This window comes from Chelon labrosus (assembly GCF_963514085.1).
Source record: "Chelon labrosus genome assembly, chromosome: 4".
Taxonomy (NCBI): Eukaryota; Metazoa; Chordata; class Actinopteri; order Mugiliformes; family Mugilidae; genus Chelon; species Chelon labrosus.
In genome coordinates, this window is record NC_140340.1 from 31,602,525 (window position 1) to 31,628,763 (window position 26,239).

Genomic DNA, 26,239 nt, shown 5'->3' on the forward strand with positions numbered 1-26,239 from the left:
AAGTCGCTGAGGGACTTAACTGGTGGTTTAGCATTGCATTGCCGCAGGGTTTGAGCTGTGTTTGTTAAATCAGGTAAAGTGACAGAACAGAAAGGTGACTTCCTCTCACCCATAAACAGCCAGCTGGAGGTTAGGGACGCAGATGTTGTCCTCACCGCAATCGAGCTGTATCTGGGCCTAAGAAAGAAAAAAAAAAGAAAAAATGGACAGAGATAAATGGAGGAAGGAGGAGTGAGAGACTGTGGGCGAATGAGTCCAAAGGTATGGGGAGAGAAAAGCTTTGGAGGAAGTGGATGTTTACAGAAGCCAGAACACCAGATTCATGATTTAATGAAAGGATAAGAGAGGACACAGCCTATACATACCCTCCACATATGCACAAAACTGTAACAATATTTGCAACAACCAGATGCCAGGAGGTTGTGAGAAAACTGTATCCTTTCATGTTTGCACAATAAAAGTAAGATGTGCTTTACATGTGGGCAAGAAGAAAGGGAAGAACAAAGAGAACATGCTGAAGGTTTAGGAAAATGAAAGGATTCTGAATTCCATCTAAACAAGTACTACATTTTTGCGTAACAAGACTCCATCAAAAAGAGAGAAAACCTCACATTCAAAAGAGAAAAGGGGTTCATTTGCCTCTAACGTGACAGATGACTTGGTAAAAACCACAGTGAAAGATGAATGCAGTTTGATTCGGCAATATTGTCTTTTCCAGTGTATGCGTTTGCTTTGTTCTTTTTTCTTTTCTCCTTTCCTGCTTCGTCTTTCCGTACTCCCATATAGCTCCATACCATCATTGATGCATGGCCTCATCTCTCCAACATATGGGAAACATTAGATTCCAAAAGAATGCTGCAAAAGAGCAAAGAATCAGCCTGGCAATGGTTAACAGTGTCTCAGTGGAGAGTCCTCCTTCAGCTCTCCAGTTTTACATTTATTCAGGACTCGAGAGGTCATTTAACACCAGACACACGCGAGCACGCATGCTGGGTAACAGACTTACTGAGACCAAGTGACAACCCCAAACTTATCCTATCTTCCCTCTAAATACTTTTCATTTCTTTTATCCATATCTTTAATCCATGTCACCTTTGTTGTCCTGCAGCTTAAAAGACAAAACATTATATTGTAAAGCAACTAATTATAGTGAATTATTAGCCTGGACTCAATATTAGTCAGGTTATGAAGTTTGGATTTCATTATGGGGCGTGTTTCAACTGATATAGGGAAAAGAGTATCTCGGCACGCAACTGGATCGTCTGACAACCAATCAGAGCCAAACATATTCAACTCCACGGCGCTCTGATGACATGGATAACTGTGTCACTGTTACTCTTCTGTCCATCACCACATAAGGGCTGCCCAAACAATTTGACAGAATCTTTGGCAGAACATAATCAGTTCCCAGGGGAACGATTCCAGACCAACTTTTGGCCACAAAAGATTTGTGGGCAAGGTAGTTCTTCTGACTTCCAGGCAGTGAATTATTAAGCCTCTTAAGAATTTATTAAGAAATTAGAAATTATAGTAGCAGTTTCAAGAATGTGCAATAGATAATCAGCTACTGTCATAACATCTAACTAGGAAAATAAAATAAAATCAAGAAGATCTCTAATAAAAACAGTAGATGAAGATGACAAAGGCGACTGCCCTCAAAATATATAAATTATCTAAATGCTCATGGTGCAATAAAGATTCATATACTAGGTAACTGCAAACACTTGAGAAGTTACTGAATATGAGTACATAAGCTCAGTAATGTAGTACATCTAGAGACATACTGAATGTAGAAAGATTTAGTTGGTCCTAAGTGTGTCTCTTTGGGAGGACTGTGTTTCACTGTCTCTGTGGTTTAGATCTATCTCCATGTCTTTGCTATGACAGCATTCAAGAAATTCCTTCTGCAACACAGTCTGGCTCTCCACCAACAAGACAACAAAAGCTGAGTGAGCTCTTGTCACACTGCGCCCCACAAGAGAGGACTGTACAGAAAAAGTGGAAGATGAACATGTTTTGGTGTATTACTTTTGTAATGTAAGGAGTGGACGTTAGGAAAAGACATGAAAAGAGCTGCTGACTTTCATTGTCAGGTACACACAGCAGTGCATGTCTTCCAGGACCTGATAGAAGGTTATTTCTGTTAGACAGACATAGTTATAGACGATTCTGTGCAGGTATGCAGACAGCACAACATAAACACAGACAACATAATAATAACATTATAGAAAGTAAATCCATTAAATGGTGATTAGTGAAAAGCCATTAACAGTGTGAATAAAGGGGTCTGACATAATGAAACTATTACTTCAGCTGCTGATGTGGTCAGAATTGTGGTTGGTTGCACTGTGACCACACCCAGCAGTGACCTAATATGAAATGAATTGCTGCATCACTGCATTCATGTCTTGTTTTTAACAGCCCTTCAGCTGTGATTCATTGTCTTCAATTTCTTTAAATTACTTTATTGTATGCAGCATTTGCTGGACGCAGTGAACTTCAGTCATATCTATTCCATTTAAATGACTGAAGAGACACAGCAGCAAGGCTGTCCACAACAGCAGACACATGCATGTCCATCAGTCTCTCCACCTATGACTCGCAACTGTTTATCTTGTCGAAGGCCGTGAGGATCTGGAGCCTGCAGCACTGTCAGCATGTGAGCCTGGAATGACTCTACATGTAAACAAAAAGGTTAGCATGGAGTAGAGGTTTTCAAATTGTTAGGAATGCATCAGTGGGGAGGCATGGGTGAGTTCAGTGTTGGGGAAACAAATGCATGAGATTCAAATATACTGATGAAGGACATGGGCATCCTTATGTTCTAAACCCAACAGGAAGTTTTTGTTGTGAGGCTCGCTCACCAACACGGTCAACAGCTGGAGCTACAGCTGGACCTAACCCTAACGGTGTTATACATTTCACAGAGGCAGCAACGTTAAAACCTTTACCATCTGATTGCTGCAACTTCCATCAAATACTTCGTGAGTCACAACAACTCAATCAAATATGAGCACACAGACATTATGGTTTCTGAGAATGCAATCATCTGTGACGTCCACTGCAAACAAACAAATCCATAAATCTGCTTCGGAAAAAAGACTGAGAATCAACATCTGTTTACTTCACTATCAAACTAATCCAGTGACAGTTGTCTGTACATCAGTGGGTAGGCTGCAAACAGAAAGTGCTTAAGGCTCTTTGCACTAATTTGCCAACATGAAAACACAAAGGATTAAACAATAGGGCTCAAGTTGTTGACCAAAGCGTAAAATCACTGACTCCATAGCACTCCCACCTCTCTCCAGAGCATCACTGTAGTTGACATAAGAAAAAGAATAAGATGTGTTTGAGGTCATTATCCTGCTGCACTATGAATCCCTTGTCACAAACATGTAAACCAGAAGGTGTAGCATGTCTCTGAAAACAGAGTGCTACTTCTCCACCATCAAGATGGTGTCCATTCCTCCAGGTGTCCAACACCACAGATTTGAATATTCCCTCTCTTTTCACTATGTTTCATATCATATCCATACATTGCCACAAGTCTCACTAGGATTTGTAAGAAAGTAGTTATTTTTTCCATCATCACTGTGAAATGTCTTAGCCCACCACAAGTGTTTATCTCTGCTTCCCCCTGAGATTGGCGATTTGACGGGACCTTCCCTGATTAGACTCTTGCGTTTATCATCTAGCAAATAATATGATCAGAGCTTCATGTACTGATCGTCTCATCTAGTTTCCATTAACAAAAAGTTTCCATACCTTCAGATATCTAGCCACTGAGAATAGCAATAGCATAGACTTTGGATGCTTTCATTGAGTTCTGATGCCATGTTTCACAACGCTACTCAGTCAGAAATGCTCTTCTGGAAACTTGAGACACAGCCTATTTATTACAGGTAAACAATTTTCTGATGAGTCATTAAAATCTGAATGTGATCTGGACTGGAAAGTTTGCTTCAGTTGCAGATTAAAAATAGTACAGAATCAGAATTTTGCCTTTTTTTAGTTTTTAAATGTATTTTTGTTGGAAGAAAGAACAACAATGGCTTCTGGGCTGAAAAAAAAAGACTGTCTACTTTGTTAAAAAAAAAAAAAAAAAAAAAAAAGCCAATTACAAGCACATGATGCACACACACCCACCCACATCACATACACACTTCACCTTATATCACTCACATAAACGTGCACGTTTTCAGACTCTGGCTCTTGCCTGGTGTAGTCAAGCACTGGCAACATACATAAACAAACCACAACCAGATGTCTGAGAGCTGAGCACCGCCCCACCCAAATGGAGCTGTCAGTCCTCCCTCTGTGTTTTTGCAGAGCCATGACTCGCCAGTCCTCTATAAGCCTTCCAATTCTTAAGTGAATGAAACACACACAAACCAACACCAAGATAGAGCAGAGTGTAGTAAGCAGATCATGAACTATCAGAGCTTACCCCTAGCTTCTAACCATGAAGGATGATTCTTCACCTTATTTTTCATCCCTTTGTCATTCAAATAAACTTCCTGTGAACTGTAACAGTGGAAGTAGTATGGAGAGTAAATTGTACAGTATATGTGCAGTACATGATTTCAGGTTGTTTGGTAAAGTACTGTGAAAGTATTCATCATGCCATCTGCTATGCTCTCTCATCTGGTAATGGTTGTGGTGAGCATCTGTTTGGTTCCTAAGATGCAAGACGTGTGGCCGTAAAAGTGGTGCGGTCTAGACATTTACTGTGGTAATGTAATATATAGATACATTTTACAATTCTGCACAGAGATTTCTGCACAGAGACAATTCCTATCCCTTAGACGTTTCAAACTATCAAGGAGAACTGAGGTGAAACTGTATACAAAATTTCTCCAAGAAAAATAAAAAGCTTCAAAAACGTGATTACGGTTGGCTAAAGTGGAAGACTTCACAGTAATAGAAGGCAATATTCAGTGGAAACAGACATCGGAAACAACTGGGGACGTACATGAATCATGTTACTTCAACATCCACTGAAGCTTCCGCTGAACAGAAGGACAAAAATTAGCAGCAGATGAAAACATCGGGTCTGTGTGGAACACAGAAACTGTAACCATCCTCACAGTAATACATGAAACAACAAGCCTGATGTGTGTTCTTCTTCTGCAGTGGCTCAATAAGACTCATTGGATGACCAACACCTAATACACACATCCACAAATCAAGAAAACAGGCTTTGATTTGAAATTTGTTTAGCAGATTTGATCTAAATGTGTTTATAATTCACGGTAAAGATTACTATACAACCAGGCATTATTGTTTTTAATATATTAAGATAAAAAAAATCTAAAAGACTTGCCCTTAAAAGTGTAATTGAACCTGACAATCTTGAATTCAGTTCAGTTCAATTCACTGTGAAATGTATCTTAATCCCTTTGTCTATTAAATGGGAGAACAAACGACTGTAAAAATTTAACAAGGACACATTTTCCGGTGTTTTAATTGACAAAAGATCAAAAACCTGGTCATAATTACACTTTAAATAACTGCAAATCTTGACATTTGAGCTGTAGTGTCCCTTGGCATTTTTGAAATTGAATAAAATTAATCTGTAGTCGAAGTTTAACTCACTGATTAATCTTCTGACTTTCTACTTCCATTTCATGTTCTCAAACATGTAGTGTTGTTTTTGGCGGCCTGTTTTAATTTTAGTTTTAGTCTAGTCTTTGTGTCAAGCTGTCATTTTAGTTTTTATTAGTTTTAGTCATGTTCATACTCTTTTTAGTCTAGTCAAGTTTCAGTCAACTAAAAGTCTGAGCATTTTAGTCTTATTTTAGTCAGAATTATCCATGACTATTTTCGTCTAGTTTTAGTCGACGAAAACTGATGACATTTAGTCTAGTCTTAGTCAACGAAAACTGATGACATTTAGTCTAGTTTTAGTCAATGAAAATTGTATTTTAGTCTCTTTTTAGTAATGCAATTCTATTTAACCCAGTCAATATAGTATAAGTAGCCTACCTTGTAGTATAGACAAAACCAAAATTTTCTTTTAGCCAAACCCATTTCAAACAAGGTTCTTATTATATTATTGTTACCTTATAGACTCAAGAATACATCCATTCCAGACACGGAAGACGCTGATTTGAATTTACAACATATTTATTTTACTATTTATTTACTATTTGCCGCACTTCTCCCTATCTTTCACCACAAGACATTCGGTTTTATTTTCCACTTCGGTGTATTTAAAGTTTTTCCAAATGTCTTCTCTTCTTCTTCTACCAAAGACCCCCGGCTGGCCCGCCATCGTTCCCTTTCTCTGTCACGCTACTCAGTAGCCTACTCACAGTTCTCTCGCTACTCAGTACTCACGCAGAGTCGCAGAGTCACTGGAGCAGCTGCATCTTCTAAATAATGCCGCGAGTGGAGCTTGAGGAAGTGACGTCGCCTGCGAGAGAAACGGGCTCTCTGGACACAGGAAACAGAAAAACTACAAAATAATAATAATAACGCGACTAAACAAGACAAAATGACGTTGTAACATTTCGTCTCGTCTCGTTTTGGTCAACGAAAATGGAGAGACATTTTAGCATAGTTTTTATTTTGTAAACCACATTTAGTCTCGTTTTTATTCGTCAACAATATTGCATTATACATTTAATTATAGTCATCGTCGCATGACCAGCATTTACGTTACGTCTCGTCTCGTTTTAGTCACGTGATAAAGGTTCGTTGACGACAATATTTAGTCATAGTTTTCGTTGACGAAAGCAACACTACAAACATGTAAGGACAAATAAAAAAACCCATATCTTTAAACTCTCTACATTAAAGTGCTTGTTTCATCAGGTTGCTGATACTTTAGATGCCAGTTGTGATAACATCTTATCACAGTAGGTATTGTCACAATGTGTATCACCAAAACAATGTCTAGGAGCCACTGATAGTAAATAACATGACATACTATGTGATGTGTAATGTGACTATAGTTTATTCCACGTGGTTTCCTGTGTTTCGCTACCGTACATACCTTCTTCTCTATGAGCTGTTCTGTCTGATAATTCAGGATGGGACTGAGGCCATGCTGGTCCACCGGGGCATGAGGATCCAGACTGAAGTTAACGCTGATGTAAATGGGAGACAGTTTATCCCGAAACTCCCCCTCAGCCTGCAACAGAGAGAAAGAGGCGACTACGTGAGCAACTGAAGAAAAGGAAAAATGACATCCAGTATCGAGTCAATGTACAAGAAAATGGTTTTGCAAAATCAATTGCAGATGTTGCAACAATCCTACAAGTAGGATGTGTGTTGTGTGTTTGGAGTTTCTGTGTTTGAGCAACCACAGTGATGTGACCCCTGGGCAAAAAGAAACAGTACAGACAGATAAGTGTTGACTGACGAGTGGATGCAGTCTACTCTACTCTCTTTTATCCTGTCAAAGACCAAAGTGCCATTATCCTTATACCTTACAGGAAACATCTACACATATGACATAAGTGCCTTTGTCGGGCATAATCTTTGATCAGGTCTCCACTGAGTGATGAGAAGATTGGTGCTGGAGTAGTTTTAACTCAAACAGCACTTCAAACAGCAACTTCAAACGCTGTCTATTCGGAAATGACTTTAACCTCTGTCCCACCAACAAGTTAACTGCATTCACCTGGAGATGCAGGTGCAAGGCAGTCTCTGATTAGATGGCTCCAATGAAAAGCAGCAGGCCTCTGGCTCCTCTGGGCCAGGATTAAAAACCAGACAATTTGCGAACGGCATGAAGAGATGACAAGCATTTGTTTTTGTTTAATCACAGTTTTGTCCACATTTGTTGTTATGTGCACATTTAGTTAAGTTTGCTTGACATTGAGGTGCAAATGTAACTACTGTGACTGACCCGCAGATAGATCTTGCTGTCATAGCAGAAGGATTCTCCGTTAGCGAGGTAGAAAGTCTTCACCAGACTGGGCAGCTGACTGTCCAGGAACAGAGTCCTCCTGATAGACTCCTTCTGGTCCTGCTTCACACTGTCCAACTGCACCGCCACCACAAATCCTTGGAAGTACACACATGCACAGTTAAAAAAAAGTGAATATGCCCATCATTTGTACATGTGTATGCCTGAATTACACACACAATATGCCACATGAACATGTATATTTAGATATGTACAGTATGATTGCCTCACCAAATGCAATGGTAAATTTTATTACTGTGAATAACGTTTCTGTGCTATTCGGTTCTCTCTGCTGTATACAGGAAAACATAGAGGGCATTGCTGTGGACCACATGACAACAACTTCGCAAAGAACACAGACAATACACACCCACTCACTTCAAATAAACACACACACGCTTCTCTAAACTGCCGGAGCCCACTGAGTTACCCAGTATTTACACGATTGTTCTTTTATCTTGATCTTAACTGCCAAATTGACCGCAGTGAGGTCCGGCGTGCTTGTGGCTACACAAAGAAAGCAAGGTAATGGGGACCATGTGTGTGTGCGCGCCTCACCTAGATGAGAGGGGAGGTGCTTCCCATTAGCCAGCAGGCAGAAACTGATGTTGACACTGAAGATGTAACAGAAACACAAAAGCAGTTGTTTTTTTAAGAAATGTACATACATGTTGACCTTACAGAGATGTTCCAGCAGTACCTATTCATTGTACAGTCCTGTACAGTTTACTGTATATTCTGTAATTCTGTCCCTTTAAGTGATTCTTATTGGTCTTGTAAGACTCCACCAGTCTGGATTCCGGTCAGATCAGATATAGGACACAATGATCTCCTTCAGACCATTATCTTATTTTGAACTGGGTGTCAGGAGACTGAATTTTGGACTCCCTTGGTTTTTAACAGTTATTTTCCCGTGAGTTTCCATTTTTGACTTTTATTTTTCATTTTCTTTCAGTTTGAGTTTTCATGTATGTTCTTTCTGTTTTACTTCGTGGACATATTTTCATCTGTTTCCCTTGTGTATTGCACGTGCTTCCTCGTGTCTACATGGTATTATCAGAGTTTTGGTTGTTCTCTGTTCTCTGGGTTCCTTGTTTTCTCGAATGGACTTTTCTTCTGTTGGACTAACGTGTGTTGGATTCCCTTTTGTTTGGACTCTTTTGTTCTCCATGTTCATAAGTTTAATAAACAGATTTCTAATTCATTTTGACTCGTTCCCTAGTGCGTCCTGTGCTTGGGTCACATCATTTTTTGTATTATTACAAAACTGGGCAGATAATATGTGGATACATTACACAAAATAAGCCGCTTGGTGTACAGACTTGCTTAGCAACACCTGGAAGCTGCTTGAATCTTTTGCAGATCATATGTTCTAGAGGCTACAGGGATCGTCTTCAGTCTATATAATTTCATCTTGATTGTCCGTACAGACTTTTCGCCTTTTACTATTCAGATATAAAATGTCATCTCATCTTCATTTTTTCATCAACAGCACAAGCATCCAAAACGTATTTGGGCAAGGTCACAGTGACCTTAACCTTTGACCACCAACTTCTAATAATAATTGATTCCAAGTGAACATCTGTACTAAGTTTGAAGGAATTCCATTGAGACCGTCCTGAGACACAGAGTTCATTATTTGAGTTATGTCCTAAAACGTGTCTTTTGAAGTCACATGACATTTGACCTCCAAATGCTCATCACGTCACCTTTAGGTGAACATTTATGCAAACTCATTATGTGACCATCTTTTTTGCTGTGCTGCAACTAATACATCACACTGCACTTTTGTGTTTCCAAGAAAGTAGCTGCACAAGAAGTGCTTGCTGTGGGATGAGCAATTCCAAAATATCTGTAAACACACAAGATCTGTCTTGCTGACGAAACAATATCTCGTTTATCTGAAGAAAGTTACAGATCTTCCCAACCTTTGAAAAGCACATAGTTATTCTCTCCCCACCTTCTCATCCTACCATTAAGCTACTCCACTTTTCTCCCACCACTTCTGCTCCCTTTTCGTTTCCAAGGCAGCAAAAACACCAGTAAGCACGAAAACAAGACTTACTTGTGTCAATCTGCCGGACAGAGACTAAGACGTCAGCCAGTTTGGCAAATGCCTTGCAGCAGTCTAAAAATATCCCCCATTTAATATGACGGTTAAAGTAAACTTGTGGAAAGAGCGTTACTGAGATTGAAAGCTGGAGGGACTTTCCTTTTTTTCCACTGGATCTAAGAATACTGAGTGTTCAGAGCAGCTCGGGCAGGACACTGGCAACCATGAAGTCATTTGACATTCTCATGAGGTAAAGTACTTCTCTAGATTTATGTTACATAACCTTTGCAAGGTTTTCCATGTTCTATTATTGTTAAAGAGTTCTTTGGCTATTCTTGTTGGAACAAACCATTTTTTAATCTTCATAATAAACTTTCACATTTTAGGAAAAAATAGATCATACCATGGCACAGAAATGGAATGATTCTTCGTGCTCAGCAAACAGGTCCTCTCCTCCTGGTTGAACATGATGGGCTGCACCATGAGAGATGTGCTGACATTCACTATTGGCCGTGCCCTGAATGAAGACACATATAGTATAAGAATAGAAGACAGGTCTTTTAGTTTGCCATCAGACTACAAAGTGTTTAAACATACCTGTATAGCACAGCTTTATCTACCCCAAAAGCACCAACGATCAGATCTGCAAAACAGAAGATGAGTTAAACGAACATATCAAAGAAGGATCGAAAATGCTAAAAGATGCCTGGTTGTGCATCATTTTCCGCATTACCTGGGTACCCGTTTTGATCCAGATCTCTGTTGCCTCGCAGAGCAAAGCCAAAACTGTTTGGGAAAGAGCTGGAAGCCCACTGTCCAGAAAGAGTCTGAGTGGGCGTGTCCCTCAGACCTCCAATATCACCGTTATAGATGAAAACCAATCCCTGCTGGTCGTCTCCTCCGTAGGGACAGCCAATAGCCATGTCTGATTGTAAAGAACAACAACGTACTATGTAATGTGCTTATATTCCTTGATCAGAAAAATCCTTAAAATAACGATGGACTAGGGACTAACAATGGTGTTTCATGGATCAGACGTTACTGATTTTTAGTGATTTCCTGTTTTTATGGTGATTTACTTCATTTGACTCAGACTAAATCATGATGGAACTGCCAGAAACTTCATTAGGGCTGCCAAAGTTATCTTAGAAAAGAATCTGTGCTGAAATAAGTCAAACATTTTGATCTTTGAATGAGTCATTTATCACATTAATAAAGCAAAATATTTTTGGCTGTTCATCTGAGGAATTCCTTTGCCCTGCGTTACAACACTTGAACATAAATCAGTGTGATAAGAAGTGCTTAGTAATGACAGAAACCATATTTGGGAAACACTTGTTTGAGGTTCAAATGATTGTGGGGCGAGGTTCATGACCTATACTGTAACCGGCCATTGAGAGTTGTTGGCTTCACTTTGTTGGAGGTCCCATGTCATCCATCTTTATACTCAGTCTGTTTTCAACACTGTATGGTGCACATTTACCATTGAACCCGTCCAGGTTGAGATCGCCCAACGGAGCTAGAGAGGTGCCGAACCGGCTGAAGGCCTGCGTCCCCAGAAGGTGAGTCTGGCTTGGCTTGAGCAGCAGAGGGCCCTTCTGGAGGTACACGTACACCTTACCCAGCTCCTCCAAACGCCCGTTAGACCCTCGGCGCATGAACATCGGTGCTCCCACCACCAGGTCATCAAGACTGGGGACGGCAGCAAAGGTGGGAGATAAATGATCACGACAAAGTAAGAACGGGAACAATTGGGATATAAATACAGACAAATGTGATATTTTCCTCAGACTGAACAGTATCCCTTTTAGTATCTTTGCCTTAAAACATGAAAATTGTGCTTTACCGGCCCTGCATTACATTAAGTCATCCATTTTTACCAGGATAAGACTGAATCTAACATTACGGTTTCAGCTGGGGGAAGGAACAAGGAGAGTTGAGCAATCAATAAAAAGTCCCTCTGACTCAAAGACACTAGAGCAAGGTTAATGTACTGTATGATGTAGACTAAATGATGAACAGTTTCAAGGGTCATGCTGAAAAGAAGCTAAAGACCAAAACAGTATAGGTTGTGACTTAGCGTTAGAGGAACTAAGACTGGCCAAGAGAGAACTTAAAGAGGGAAATTGAACTACACACCTTATGAGAACACAGAAGGAGGGAAATGTTCATGACACATTTGAGTGTGGGAAATAGTCACACTATTGACGTGTTTAACTTTGCTTCTTGTTTTAGCTTGCATTTGCTACTCTGCTCTAATTTCACCCATTCCACCCCTTTCCCTATTTCTGCCACCATCTGTGTCACCATGACTCCATTCACTCACCCATCGTTGTTGATGTCAGTGACTGCCACTGCGTAGCCAAAGTAGGACCCCATCTGGAACACATTACAAACAAGCCCCAGTTAGCCTGTAATCACACAACGGTGCAGAGAGCTGTTTCTTTCTTTCATTTTCTCCCTCTGTGTCCTTTTTATCTTTTGCACCCTCCACCACCCCAACCCCCAGAAGCTTTCCTCCTCAATCTCACAATCCCACAATTCTCTGGGGTCTCCTCTTCTCCCTTTTCATGGAGCTCAGTGTTAAAGCTTCTGTAAGCCAGGTAGGGGGTGCTGGGGATCAGGGTTCCCAACTTCTTTCTGACTCACTTCGATAACTGCTCATGGGGCTTTTCCTGTTTCATTTCATACCATGTCTGATAAATAAGTGGCATGCAACATTCCCGGGGGACTCTCACTTCAAAGTGAACTGTAGAGCAGAAATACAAAATGTCTGGAGACGTTTATTACAAACAAGACACAATATAGGGGTTGTGTTCAGCATGCAAAACAGCTCGTAGCAACATAAATCAAACTGAGGATCTGAGGGAAAAGTTCTAATATAACATACAGTATACCCTAGTAGTACTGACATATGCTCACACTCTCAACATGATGAACACATTCTGTAGTGCTCAACCGCCACAAACCTAATACAACACTCATGAAATGTCCAAAAACAAAGCTAAAACCAGGACGACTGGACTTGCAAGGTCTCTTGACAATGTTTCATCACTCATTTTATTAGGAACATCTGTGGGTTTTGTCTACCTGAAACTCACCCAGCTTGGGCCCCTAGGGTTTCCTGAAGGGTATTCAGGAAACCTTACAAGTCCAGTTGCCTATGTTTTATCTTATTTTTTGGAATATGAATGACTAGGAGTACTGTGAACGTCCACAAACGACATTCACGATTCTTTTTCCCCGTTAGCAACCACTTATGAAATTCCTTTGAATCTCTAATTTTAGGTGAGACTTAAAACAGGTTTTGCATTGCACTCCTGTTTTCAATAATTTAGATGATTGTATTCATTGTCTTGCTTGTAAAACACATCAGAGTCATATAGATAGGACATACTCTGTCATCTCCGATTGGCTGTTTTTCCAGTGGCAAACTTTGCCATTTCATTCACCAAAGCAACAAGGCCTTCTACACAAAAACCCTCTGGTTTGTTTTTGCAGCTGACTTTGACAGGTCGGTCCGAGCACCCACAGAGTGACCAGCATTCACCCACAGAGAGCAGAGGATCAATTAGCCAGGAGTTTGCCTCAGATCACTCTCACTTTGACAGCTTACTCAGCACCCTCCACTGAGACTGAAAACTCCGATCGGCCACTGACGACCTCCCACACCGAAAACACCCACACACACACACTCAGTCAGTCACAAGCTTTTTCCGTGTGTGTACAATCACGAGCTCTTGCGTCTTGCACAGTGAAGTCTAATGATGTAGCTTGTGCATGTCACACCTTAAATGATAGTTTCACTTTTTTACTGAAGTGAACAAAGTATTATTTGAAAGTTCAAGCAATGGAAACAATATGTGTGTTTCTATCCGACTATTTTCCTGCACATTTTAATAAAACCATAAAAATCCTACCTTGAATAAACATGTTGCACTTAGTGACAAAAACGTGTTATATCTTTGGGCTTTGTTTAACTAAGTCAGACTGACATTAGATTCAGCTGAAATGTGTTAAAATCCCTTTAAAGAGCGGTCGCTTTGGGGCTGTAACATACGATTTACATTTAAAAGGACAGGCTAAATCAACACGCTGACAACAGCTTGGTGTGTCTGTGTTTGATTTGCAGATTTTAGAAATGCTGGGCTGTGCATACTGTGAGCTGGACCTGACCCCTGGTGTTGGCCTCCTCTCCACAGGGCAAATTCCTTCATCTTCAACCCCTCTGTGCACATGCCACTTTAGATGTGTACCCACAAAAGAGAACCGGGGTTAAAATCCACATCCTAATGTGTACAAACCTGCTCCCCTGTCAAGTTCAGCAGAGACTTCAGATCCCTTCCACTTAATATGGACACCTACAGTCAAACAGACAAAGGTTATTTATTATTTATAAATTGTGCCTCATTATCCCAAAAATTATAAAAAAGGTGTCACAAAATGTGTGGAACTACTTACTAAACCATACAGCATGACTCCCTTTGGAACTCCTGTGATGAAATCTGTAAAAATAAAAGCAAAATTATCAGATTTCCCTTTTTTTTTGTGGTTTTGTAAGTGTTTTCTTGCTTCCTGAAAGACTTAATACGTTTTTTTCCATTACAACACAAATATGTTGAGACTGAGCAGGATCCCTGTGCTCGCTGTACTCTAAATAGAACCCTCACCTTCCTCACCGTCCCCGCTGAACTTGCCCACAGCCACAGAGTAACCTGCATGGAGGACAGGATGGACAGAATCATGGAGAGTAGACCCAGATCGGAAAAGAGAGAAATACAGTTAAAGTTGATGGTGGTAAACACTATAACATATCTTAAGAAATATCATTGAAAATTCAAGTTACCTTAAGCTTGGGCTGGGTTGTAATGAAAATTAGTATACATGTAGCACATGTAGTGCACTACCCTTAAAGGCTTACTACACAATTAAGCATTACTCTCAACAACCCAACAATCCAACTCATGGAAAAGAATAAACTCATCTTTTTTTTGTCATGACCTCTCTTGTAGGTAATGTAGGCGCTTACAGTGCAACCTAGCTGCCATCAGTCTGGCTAGAGATTCAGGTGAGCTATGCTAGTACTTGCTAATGTAGCCTCAAGAGTCACAGAAAGATAAAGAGAGAATATAAATCTGTCTTTCTTTTTTAAAACTGTAGTCTTCAGTACAAATTGAGTGTGCACTATTATCAAACTTTATTCAGCTCCTTGTGAAGTCACAAAATACTTCATGTGACTTTTCTTTTCAGTAACACCTGTAAACAGAGCTATTTTTTTGGCTGGTACAATGACGGGATTTCCCCTTTAAGATTTTTGTGGATACCAACAAAGGCGGCACGACAGCTGATTGTGCAAGCCCTGCAAACGGGCGTGACAAATCTAGAACGAAACAACTGGCATGTATAAACACTATAAACAAAACTGAACATGGCTGAAGCACATCCAACACGCTATGTTGTGACTTGTTTTGCTGAAATGGTGCCTGCTTCACCACAGCCAAAAGAAAATGCCTTTAGAAGAGGATGCTGCGCATATAAGCAGGAAATGTCGTATGGGGTCCTTGCAGCATTATAAATCACTTACTGACAGCAGCACTATAAGACTGTATGTCAGCCAAACAGCATGACAATATGAAAGAAACATATATTACAACATACACTAGATGTGATTAAGATAAGTCCACTGGCAGCACATTCACTCATTAGAATATCACCCTTTTTGGTGATATGTTGGTTAAAAGATATGTGTAAACTCAATCCAGATCTTACAGTGAGGCATGGAAGGTTTGTTCTGAGGGTGGCACTAGAAGAAACTAATCAACCAACAACAGCTAGTCCTGCATACCCCCCTGGGAGCCTGGCTGTGCTCAGTATATTCAGTGGCAGTCTGCTCAGTAGATTATGACACTGGGTCATGTTATGATTCATGTGTATGCAGATGTTTTGTCCTGATGATGGAACTAGAGGCTAAATAGAAACAGCAAATCCACCACAATCCAGTCATCGTTTTTTTTGGCAGCTTTGGGTGTGCAAAGTTAGACATAAAGGTGGCCTTAGTCGAGAGCTAATGAAGTATTCGGTATGGAAAGAATGTATCCTCTGGGGAGCATGGATACGCTGAGAGAACTGAAGAAAAATCACCAGGTTGGATTCTGATTAATTTTGTCCAGATGGCGGCACTAGAGGTAAAGTCAGAGGTTCATCAGAAACCTGAAAATCCTCTGGGAACCATGCAAAGCCACAGCAAGGTTTATGAAATCACATCACAGATTTTCAAGAGGGGATATGAACCTCAGTTGATAACTCTTCATATAATATTCTCTGTGAACCATGAGTATCCATATCAAATGACGATACAATAGCTGAATGAAATGGGTAGTAGTGTTTACTTTTACTTCTACTTCTACTTTTGTTGACTCAAGTGTACTTCTCACCCAGGTAACTGTCATCATAGCTCGCTTGCACCTGCCCAGTCTGAATCTGCCCAGCAACAGACAGCAGAAAGTAGGTAGGATAGTAGGCCTTAACAATCTCCTCTGTGGTGGCTGAGATCAGCTGACCTACAGGACGGATAGGTAGCAAAAGGTTAGAAGGCTGACTTCTGAACTGTGGCTCCTGATTGATTGAATGTTTGACTCTGTCAAAGGAAAAATAAGACTGGAAGATATCTGCAAAAAAAAAAAATCCATGCTGCTCCACATTCCTGTGAGCTCACCTTGCCAGTAAAAGCTGCCGGGTCCTCCAAGCACAACCCTCCCATCCTGTAACACACACGCACAACAGTAGCCAGAGCTGAAGGATCTGTGTGTCACCAGTTTCATCATGAGTTTCAAACAAACTCTGCAAGTCAAGTCTCATGTACGCAGCGTAATGTCAGCCCTTACCTCGGCCAAAACAGTAAAACGGCCACTATGTGATTAAACTAAAACCAGCCAACACTCCAACAAATATTTTTCTTACCTTGGTGAAGTCAGCACTAAATCCCCCCTGACAATAGCCCTGTCCAGCAGGTCCGTGTCTTTCTGTAGCAAGCAGCAATCAATTTTTAGTTTCACAAAAAAATTCTTCACTAACTTAAATGGTTGCTAGCTGTATATCCATCATTCGTGGAGATTTAAATCTCTTGGTGGCTGGCTAAAATTGTTGTAGCTCACCTGTTCGGCATGGGGCATACTCCACAAATGTTTTGAGGCTGTCCACAGAGAGGTAGCAGGTTCCTGTAACATCGGCGAAGGGTGTGTCATGTTCTGTCCTCCAGTAATACCTGGGAGCGCAAGCCTGATGAGCACAGAAAGAAGGTTCAGTGACAAAAGAAACTGGAGGAGTGTTACAGTGTGTTCAGACAACCAGTGAAAAGGCAACAAGCTGCAATGAGCTGGCTTCGACCTTTTTCAGCACCACAGTGGTGTGATCAACCAAACGTTTTTGTTGTTTTTTACCAGCTGATTTTACATAACAAGGTCAAAGAGCGCTTGAGCAACAAAGTGACTAAGCAACAATTTTGACATCCATGGTGTGAACACAGCGTCCACTGTTTGAAAATCAAACTCATCCATGTCTTAAGAAGAAATCTGTTCTTTTTTGGCGAAAAGTAGGCTGTTAACATTAGTATTCCTTAACTTACTACCTACAGTAGGAAAACTATTTTCAAATCCAAGCTGTAACGTAATATCGGCCAACTAACAAGTCGCAGTCCAACTCAAATGTTGAATATGCAGTACATTAGCCTGTTTTGTCCTTGTAAATGTGAGACATATTGTTTAAAAATTCTGACAATAAAGGTCACCTCTGAACTGCGTCTGTTTACTACCAACTATTAACCACCATCAACAAGAGCAATGCCGTTCCCCATTATCTCCTACATTAATTTAGCCTGATGTAGCCAGACTCATGTATTATCAGAGTATGAGTCAGTTAAAACGCCATTTGGATTTAATTATGGGGTATCTCCGACACAGAGAAAAAAAATACCTCCTCACACAATTGGACAGTCCTCCAACCAATCAGAGCCCCTTTGTTGTGAACAAATTCAGCTCCATGGCACACACACACGACATATGTCCACGTTGCTGTTATTTTTAAACATATAAAGTCTGCCCAAATGATTGGATTAGCCTGGAACATCAGTTCCCAATAGAGAGACTCCAGACAAACTTTAGGGCTGGCTTGCAGGCTAGTGAGTTTTTGCTGTTTTGCATCCTACTGAAGTAACAAGAAATTATGAACGTATGCAAACGTTTCTGAAAGGTTCTTTTTGCAGGACTCTCCGATTCTGTTGAGCAATATTTCTTAAAAAGGAACATTTAACGCTATCAACCATTTTTTCCTAAACACTGGACCTATGTTTTCGGTCTGGAGTAATTTTTGTTTTTCAAGCACACAGCCTTTGAATTAAACAAACTTTCTGTAGGTAAATTATCCAAACCACCACATAACTAGTCTTACCAGAATGCTGTTACCATGGGAACGCACGGTAGCTCCAAACCACTGATGGGACTTGAACTCAACTTGAGTGTTCACATCATTTATGTAAAAATACCGGTCACCTGCAAAAACATGGAAGTGAAACAGATATTACGTAAAAGCTTACTGTAATCACTCAAAGTTACAAGCAGTTCTTTTACATCTGAAAGATTTATTGTAACCACACATTTGTGAGACTTGGAAGAAACTTCTGTGATTTCAGGAGTTTTAACCCTTTTAACTCTGATCCCCATGTCATCAGTGTTTGATTTTTGTACTGTCAGGGCTTCATTTGAAAGTGTTCCCCACACGTTCTTGGCTTTTTACATGGATATGTTATGGCCTCGTTCCTCGGGGGGTTTGCAGCCTTAATCCATCCTCCATGCTACACCATGCTGCAGCAGATATCAAACACCTCAACGGGACTTGGACCTTGTTGTTACTGTAACCCAAGCGGCTGTACTTCATTGTTAGAAACTGTTCAAGAAGAGGCCTGCGCCACTGACGCAGTGATGAGGGAGGGAGTGGTTGAGTCCAATAAGAGTGTGTGTGTGTGTGTGTGTGTGCGTGCATGCATGTGTGTGGTTGACCCAACTCTTGCAGAATACTAATGCTGTATTGTTCTTGTGGGGCGATTTCTTGCCCTCTTTTGACGGTTAAAGCCAGAAGCCAAGAGACTTTTTTTAGAGTAAAGGTTACAACTGGGTCAGGGTTAGGCACTTCATTTAGATGCCTGAGAACGGGCTACAGAATGCATTATGTGAATGTAAAGTGCTGTTGATAGACAGATAGAAACACAAGTCTGTGTGTGACTGCCTGCCAAAGGTTTTAATTCTGCTACTTCAGAAGAATCACACTGCTTTTCAACAATGTTCTGTTATAGTAGTTAATTTGGAAAAATAAGACAGTGATATTTCTCTTTCAACTGCATTTTCTGGTCCACAAAACAGAACCCTTGAGCCAGGTGGGTGAGTCACGTTGCTTTTATGTAAAAACAAGCTGCCGACTTGGAAAACCTCTCTACATCCAAGTATTAAATAAAAGTTAATGATGCTGTGATTTGCTGTCAGAAAAAAATATTAATATTCAGCATCCTTGAAAAGTAATCAAACTTCTGTTGACACCTTCAGTGTGCTTGAATGAGAGCGCCTGTCTTCAGTCCCTGTTTGAGCAATAAAGTATTTAAAGTGTTACTGTAAGTTTTACTGTGGGACATTTTTTGATGTATGTGCCTGCTGTCTGTAGCAAAGTGGTGACATTAAAATCTCCTTGCTGCAGCTAAGTGAGCATGTTTGGTTAATGGAGTCTGGCCTGTGTCCTCAAACACACCATGAATCTTGAGGTCTGCAGTGGCAAATGTAAGATTACTAAATGTTGTGTGTGTGTATATGTATTTGTGTGTGCGTGACACTTCTTTCTACAATGTATCATGTTTCAGAGCCAGTTTCTCTTTGTAAACAGTTTGTGTATTTATATATACAGAGTTTGCGCAGTGGCAGCTCTCGGCCTGTGTTAACCGCAATTCAATATCAACATGCGAGCGCTGACGATAAGTTACACCCTCTTATCCTCAAACGGTGGTCCTTATCGCTTCCTGCATTTCTGATGGTAGTGATTATTTTCCTGGCAGGGCCCGGGGCAGCACAGGTCCTCTGGGGTCCTTGTCCCCATAATGACTCTGCACTAATTAAAGAGTGCTCACAACACTGGGCCCTGGTCCAGAAGAAAATCAAAGCTCTGTGAAACTACTGCAAACACGGCCCATGCCCCAAAATGGAGAAGTTAGCTAAGGGTGGAGTTGAGAAAAAAACTCAGCTACCATTAAAACTCCAGAGAGACCTCAAAGGCTCCTTTCAATCAAAACTGAGGACCCCCTAGATTAGGATAGGTAAGATAGCAGGGAGCCGCACTTCTGACCTCAGGGTCAAGCACAGCAGTGCTTGACTCTCGATGCTACCTATACCTTCTCACGTTTATGGCTGGTTAGACACAGCTGCAGGTTTACTACACAGTGCTGTGTCACCCATGCCCTAGGTGAAAGTGACATTTTTATATCCTGAAACAATCTAACCACTGGCTAGAAAACTGTCTCAATTGGATTTACAACACAGAGCCCGATATTTCAGAAATCACATTTATACCTGAGTTGGTACAGTGCTGCTACCCGTCAAATTTCAATTTAACGAGACACCCTACCTTGCTTGTCAAAGTTGATAATACTGCAGTTGCTTTGGCTCCAGGGGCACAAGTACACAGCTCCTCCTTCAGTGACATCAGGCTGGCTGGTGTTGGCTTTCGGTGCGCCGATCAAGATACTGATACAAGAGAGCAGAAAAGAAAACAAGTTGTAGTAAAGTACCAGTGGCAGGGAAATGGCCGTTATTTCACCAAGAAACATTTGTGAAAAGTTTTGACACAGGACTGGAAGGGTAAATGGGGCTGGAGGGGTACATGTAGAAGTGGTCATTGGTGTTTTTCATACATATTATGTCCTACATTTAACAAAATAAATAACTTCTGCTTTCTTGCCAGTTAGTTGAGAATAACATCACCAGTCCAGTCTGTCTGTTAAATATCCTGTCACTACAGCTCTCTGATGATTAGCTAAGCTCAGCATAATGACTGGAGGCTGCTAAAAGGCTGTCTAAAAGCTAGAATATCACTAACCCTCTCATGGCTGTAGTTTCAGATTTTCCATTCAGGCTTGTGACAAATGATAGGCTTTTCCCAAAATTTCAAACTATAGGTCTATTGATCTATAGCAGTGATTCCCAATCTGGGGTACGCGTACCCCCAGGGGTACACAAAGTGACGTAGGGGGTACGCGAAAGAGTTGATTCTGAACTGATTACATTTTGAAACTGAAAAAACAGATAATGGGTTGTTTTCTCATTTTCTGATTCTCCACCTAAATGAAAAATCAAAAGACTGTTTTTCATGTGAGTCAGTTATGTTAATATCTAGATTGTAGGACAACTGGCTTTGAAGCTATGTATCAGTTTGCTGCTAATGTTGCTAGCCCTAGGTCACCTAAATAAGAAAGACGCAGATTCCCTGAAATGTCTATGATTGGTGGGCAGGTGCAAATCTCCTGATGATATAGCTATACTCACTACAGTTATTTTCCCCCCAGAAACAAGCAAATGTCGTTCTTGATTGGGTCTTTAAATTATGTCGTCAACAATTTTGATGACTTTCTGTCATTTGAGCTGTCAAGTCATCAGTCTGAGGTAAACTAGGTCGCCCGGCTAACCGCCAAAAATGGATAAATGGCTAAAACGGATGGATTGCCCTTCCAGAGAGACCTCAACTGCTACCACCAGTCAGCCCACAGGCGAAGATGCACACGCCAGCGACAACAACCCAGGCTATTCCTCAACTTCTGTATCTAAGTTTGACCGGGATGCTAGAAGCAGTGCAGATGTGGCTAACGAAGCTGCTAGCATAGCCACGGACAGCGATGAGGAGTCTGAAGTGCGTGAGAGTAGGGGGTACATGGCTGGAGGTCAAATGTCTGAAGGGGTACAGGCTGTAAAAAGGTTGGGAACCACTGGTCTATAGGCAACAATGTAATTTCACATGCTATTTCACATCATATCAAGATATCCAAGCCAATCAATAAGCCTAAGTAAACATTGTAATCGTCTGTTCTCTCTTCCCTATTCGTTTATGAATTTAAAAAACTGTGCAGCTGGGCATGCCTTTTGTAGATGTCAAATATACAGTTTAATATCTGCATGATACCCTCAGTAATAAAGCCATAATGATTCCTCGACACATCAGTGCCTTGTCCTGTTAATAGATTCAGCAGAAGAAATTATACCAAATTATACCGAACAACATTTACATAATAAAAAAAAAAGGTGCAGTATTCATTCCCTTTTGGCTCCTGGTTTAGTCTCTTGGATCAACTCCTTTAGCTGCTAGATGCTCCACTGTGCTGTTATCTCAGACACTGAGTGGGTTTATCAGAGCTCAAACAGCTGTCTGCTGCTGCTGCTGCTGGAAACAATACTGATGAGAGTGGTAAATCAAAACAATACAGCTGCATACCACAAAACCAACACAATTAGCTGGATGATGCCAAATTAAAGCCTCAGCAGAGCATGGGATGAATGCATAGCAGGGTGATAATTCTCCCTTAGTTTACCACTTTCAAATCCTTTTATACATAAATATCTCATGCTCTGTTAATATAAAATACCGACTGAGTAGTTTTAAAGTGAGCTTGCTGCAGAGTTGCCATACTGAAACCACTACAACACATGGAAGCTGGGCCTCTATGAAGGCGGTAATGACATGAGCTTGCCAAAGTACAATTATTGTAGCTCCTTTCAGCTTAATGAATGGCAATCATCTTTAGAAATCTGTGTTTTGGGTACAGTTTTAGTCTTTGTTTAGTTTACAGACAACGATGTGATCATTTGGGTGTTTTTCTTCCAAAGAAGAAACGTTATTTTATGGGCTGCAGTTTCACTAAGTACAAAATCCTGAGCAAAATCCTTCAACTTTTCAAAAGATGTGCCTATTCTAACTGTCACTACCACGAGCGAGGTGACGAGTGTGAGACTAAACAAAAAGCATGTGGAGATGTTTTCACTGATGAACAGTTTGGAAGTGAACAAAGCATAGCAAAGCACATGCTGCAACTAAATGTTTTTTCAGCATATGTTACCATGGACATATGCAATGTCGGGCAAATATACATGTGAGCACGTGCTCCAGACCTCTTTCAAGACATTCAGACAGCTCTGCAGGCCTGGCCCACAGCAAATGGCACAACTTAAGACACTGGTGACTGATGACATTAGCAGAGATCAGACAGACTCTGTGCTCACTCCATTGCCCAAAATGTCTGGAGAGCACAAGGGGAATATTTACATGGCTGGATGAGATTTCCTTATAAACCACTCACTCCACAGCCGCTAAGGCGACCGTGGTGCAGTCTTTCAGTGGCCCTCTTTTTCAAACAGGCACATGGCTTTTAACCATCCACACCCCTTGTGGTCTCTGCACGTGCGGAGATGCAGCGTATACCTCTGAGTCAATTAAAAGCGCTGGTAATGAAAACTTAAGAGCCAACAATAGCCTCCTTGACAGCGTTATGTGTATCAGTGGGATGACGGATGTGTCTGTTGAGACCTGAAATCAGGATTCCTTTCCTCTAACTCATGTTCAACATGAACATCTGCAAACAGGGAAGTGGCCCAGAGGCACGGCCAGGTCAAAGCTGTAACGTGTCAATTTTACTAAAAGATTTATGAGTGCCACTGAATGCATTTACATGGTCGTGTTACTATAAAGTCATGTCCTAATAGTAGCTCTCACTCTGTTCAGTGTTATGTGTATCATAACCTGCTCAAACATATCTTCTACGCAAAATTTCTATATTTGTTTTCTCTAAAATACTGGATGGCTTTCCCTTGAAAATTATTCAAAAGGAATCCTGACAATGACAACACATACAGTAATTACATGTAGTCAGACATTAGATTAAATTTTAAGGGGCACAAGCCAAAATGGTTATGAACTGCTGATGCTTTGCGACATAATCTTCCATTACATTCACTAATAAACACAACACATGTTCAATCCCCAGCTAACCCTGCTCAGGTTTCTCAGCATTTCATCTGGGTTGTTGAAATAAACAGGACCTGATCCTTATATGTAACTGACCCCCAACCAGAATATCTGGTTTATTTGTTTAACATGTAAATATACTCAATAAAATCACATATATGTGGGTGGCCCACAAATGGTCTAACACGATACTCGATAATAAGTGGGGCTGTTTTTCCTGTTGTCTCAATAATGTGATCATGAAAAAAACCTCTACGACAAAGGCAAAGTGAATAGGAACAATAACACAGCTGAGATAAATGTCATAGTAGTACATTAAAGTTGCTCTAAACTATAGAAAGAGAGTGTTCCATCTCTGCTGCTCTGTACATTTGCTGTTCTCTGATATCAGGAAACGTAATTTTACTGCTAACAGATAAGGACTGCAGGAAACCTTACCATGCCGATAAACTGTGCCTTTGGTGTCCTTTAATATAGGGAAGTTGGTAAGCAAAAGAAGTTCAGTGACTTCAGGCCAGACAATTTCAATAGTTACATCCCATTCATTTATTCATCTTCTGTACCCGCTTATTCCTGTTAAGGGTCTGCTGGAGCCTATCCCAGCTGTCATCGGGCGAGAGGTGGGGTACACCGTGGACAGGTCTCCAGACTATCACAGGGCTAACACAGAGAGACAGACAACCATTCACACTCACACCTACAGCCAATTTAGAATCACCAGTTAACCTAATGAGCATGTCTTTGGACGGTGGGAGGAAGCTGGAGAACCTGGAGAGAACCCACGCAGACACAGGGGGAACATGCAAACTCCACACAGAAAGGAACCAGTCGGCCCATGGATTAGAACCCGGGACCTTCTCGCTGTGAGGCATCAGTGCTAACCACCTCGCCACCGTGCCGCCGATGTCTGTATAATAAATATCATAATTCATTTCACATGTTAGCGTGCTGCTACAACACAAAGTACAGCTGAGGCTAGTGGGAAGGATCGGTCCAATACTTGTTCTACTTGTTGTTAAGTAGTGGCATGGTAACTAGATTAAAAGTCGGGGGATCATGATTTTTAATGGAATTCATCTTCTGGGGACCAAATATTCATCCATCCATTCTCAAACCTGGACCAAAGTCGTAGACTAACTGGCTGGCACAGTCATTCAGAAAAAAATGTGTACGCTGTTGTCCCGCAAACTAATTCACAACTTCCATTTACTGGTAAACTAATACATGAAAGTAATAAACCTTCAGTTTTTGTACTTTTGTGAAGCTGTGTCATAAAAACACACTTTGTATTTTGTATACTAACACTAAATTACATACAAGTAAACTTGAATGAGTTACTGGAAAACCTGTCAACAGCAAAAACATTTTTGAAATCAACCCAGAGTGTCCCTCATTACAAGCAGAATAACTGTCGTGTAGTAACAGAAAACTTAAATAGATGTGTAACTATTTACAATGGCACCTGAGGAGGCACAAGCTCTCACACACGTGCTGCTTGCCTCCTAAACCAGACTTACTGACTTAAACTGGATGCTGAAAACACAGTGAGCCACAGGAGCGACTCATTACGAGGCTCCCTGCGGACAAACAACCCAGTGATTGTTAGAATGCATGACATCCAGCAGAAACAATCCCAGCAGCAGAAAGAAAATTCAGAAAAACCTCCTTTCCCTGCCGTGTTGTTTACTCGCCTCAAAACAAGAACCACTTCATTCACATAAATATGTTCAACCATCGTGAGCTGCCAGCACTGGTTGGTTGAGGACAAAGTGTCGTATTGTTCAGTGTAAGCAAAACTGTTGCAGGAAATGAGGAGCTTAGTCTGTACAGATGGGTGTAAACGGCCATCTCTGTAATTAGCCTACATGCCCCCTGGAACCAGAAGCTTAGTTAAGCAAACTGAGAGAATCTTAACCAATTTCCTCACAAGAAAATATCTACATTCGCTAAACCAGCATTGCTTTCAGTCTGTGAGCCCCCGAAGGCGTTACTGAGGGAAAACTGAGAGCTGATAAGATGTAAGGGGGATTTACAGAGCAAATATCTGATCAGTCTAATCTTTCGTTACAAGCTACACTGTGCTTTCCAGCGGATTATCACAAAGCAGATAAAACACCTAAAACAGCTGATATACACTACACCTTGTCATCATCGATACAGAGCCGTCAGGTGAAGTAACACAGCCTCCGGAGGTCATCAGCAGCTGTGAGCAGCAGCCTGAGAGGGTG

General features: G+C 40.9%; 1 protein-coding gene across 1 annotated transcript in view; it reads right to left on the reverse strand.

The window, feature by feature from the left end:
• The window catches only part of LOC311487309 (integrin alpha-5-like), a 42,785-nt gene that overhangs the window by 14,585 nt on the left and 1,961 nt on the right, over positions 1 to 26,239 (reverse strand). The window contains exons 2-19 of the mRNA XM_084543530.1: positions 20,628 to 20,746; positions 18,414 to 18,514; positions 17,123 to 17,246; positions 16,929 to 16,990; positions 16,684 to 16,729; positions 16,403 to 16,528; positions 14,639 to 14,683; positions 14,430 to 14,473; positions 14,273 to 14,329; positions 12,295 to 12,347; positions 11,452 to 11,660; positions 10,702 to 10,893; positions 10,566 to 10,611; positions 10,372 to 10,485; positions 8,474 to 8,529; positions 7,856 to 8,013; positions 6,998 to 7,135; positions 110 to 177 (exon numbers count right to left, since the gene is read on the reverse strand). Of these exons, the coding sequence (XP_084399656.1) occupies positions 110 to 177; positions 6,998 to 7,135; positions 7,856 to 8,013; positions 8,474 to 8,529; positions 10,372 to 10,485; positions 10,566 to 10,611; positions 10,702 to 10,893; positions 11,452 to 11,660; positions 12,295 to 12,347; positions 14,273 to 14,329; positions 14,430 to 14,473; positions 14,639 to 14,683; positions 16,403 to 16,528; positions 16,684 to 16,729; positions 16,929 to 16,990; positions 17,123 to 17,246; positions 18,414 to 18,514; positions 20,628 to 20,746 (1,758 nt within the window). The remainder of the gene's footprint in view (positions 1 to 109; positions 178 to 6,997; positions 7,136 to 7,855; positions 8,014 to 8,473; positions 8,530 to 10,371; positions 10,486 to 10,565; positions 10,612 to 10,701; positions 10,894 to 11,451; positions 11,661 to 12,294; positions 12,348 to 14,272; positions 14,330 to 14,429; positions 14,474 to 14,638; positions 14,684 to 16,402; positions 16,529 to 16,683; positions 16,730 to 16,928; positions 16,991 to 17,122; positions 17,247 to 18,413; positions 18,515 to 20,627; positions 20,747 to 26,239) is intronic.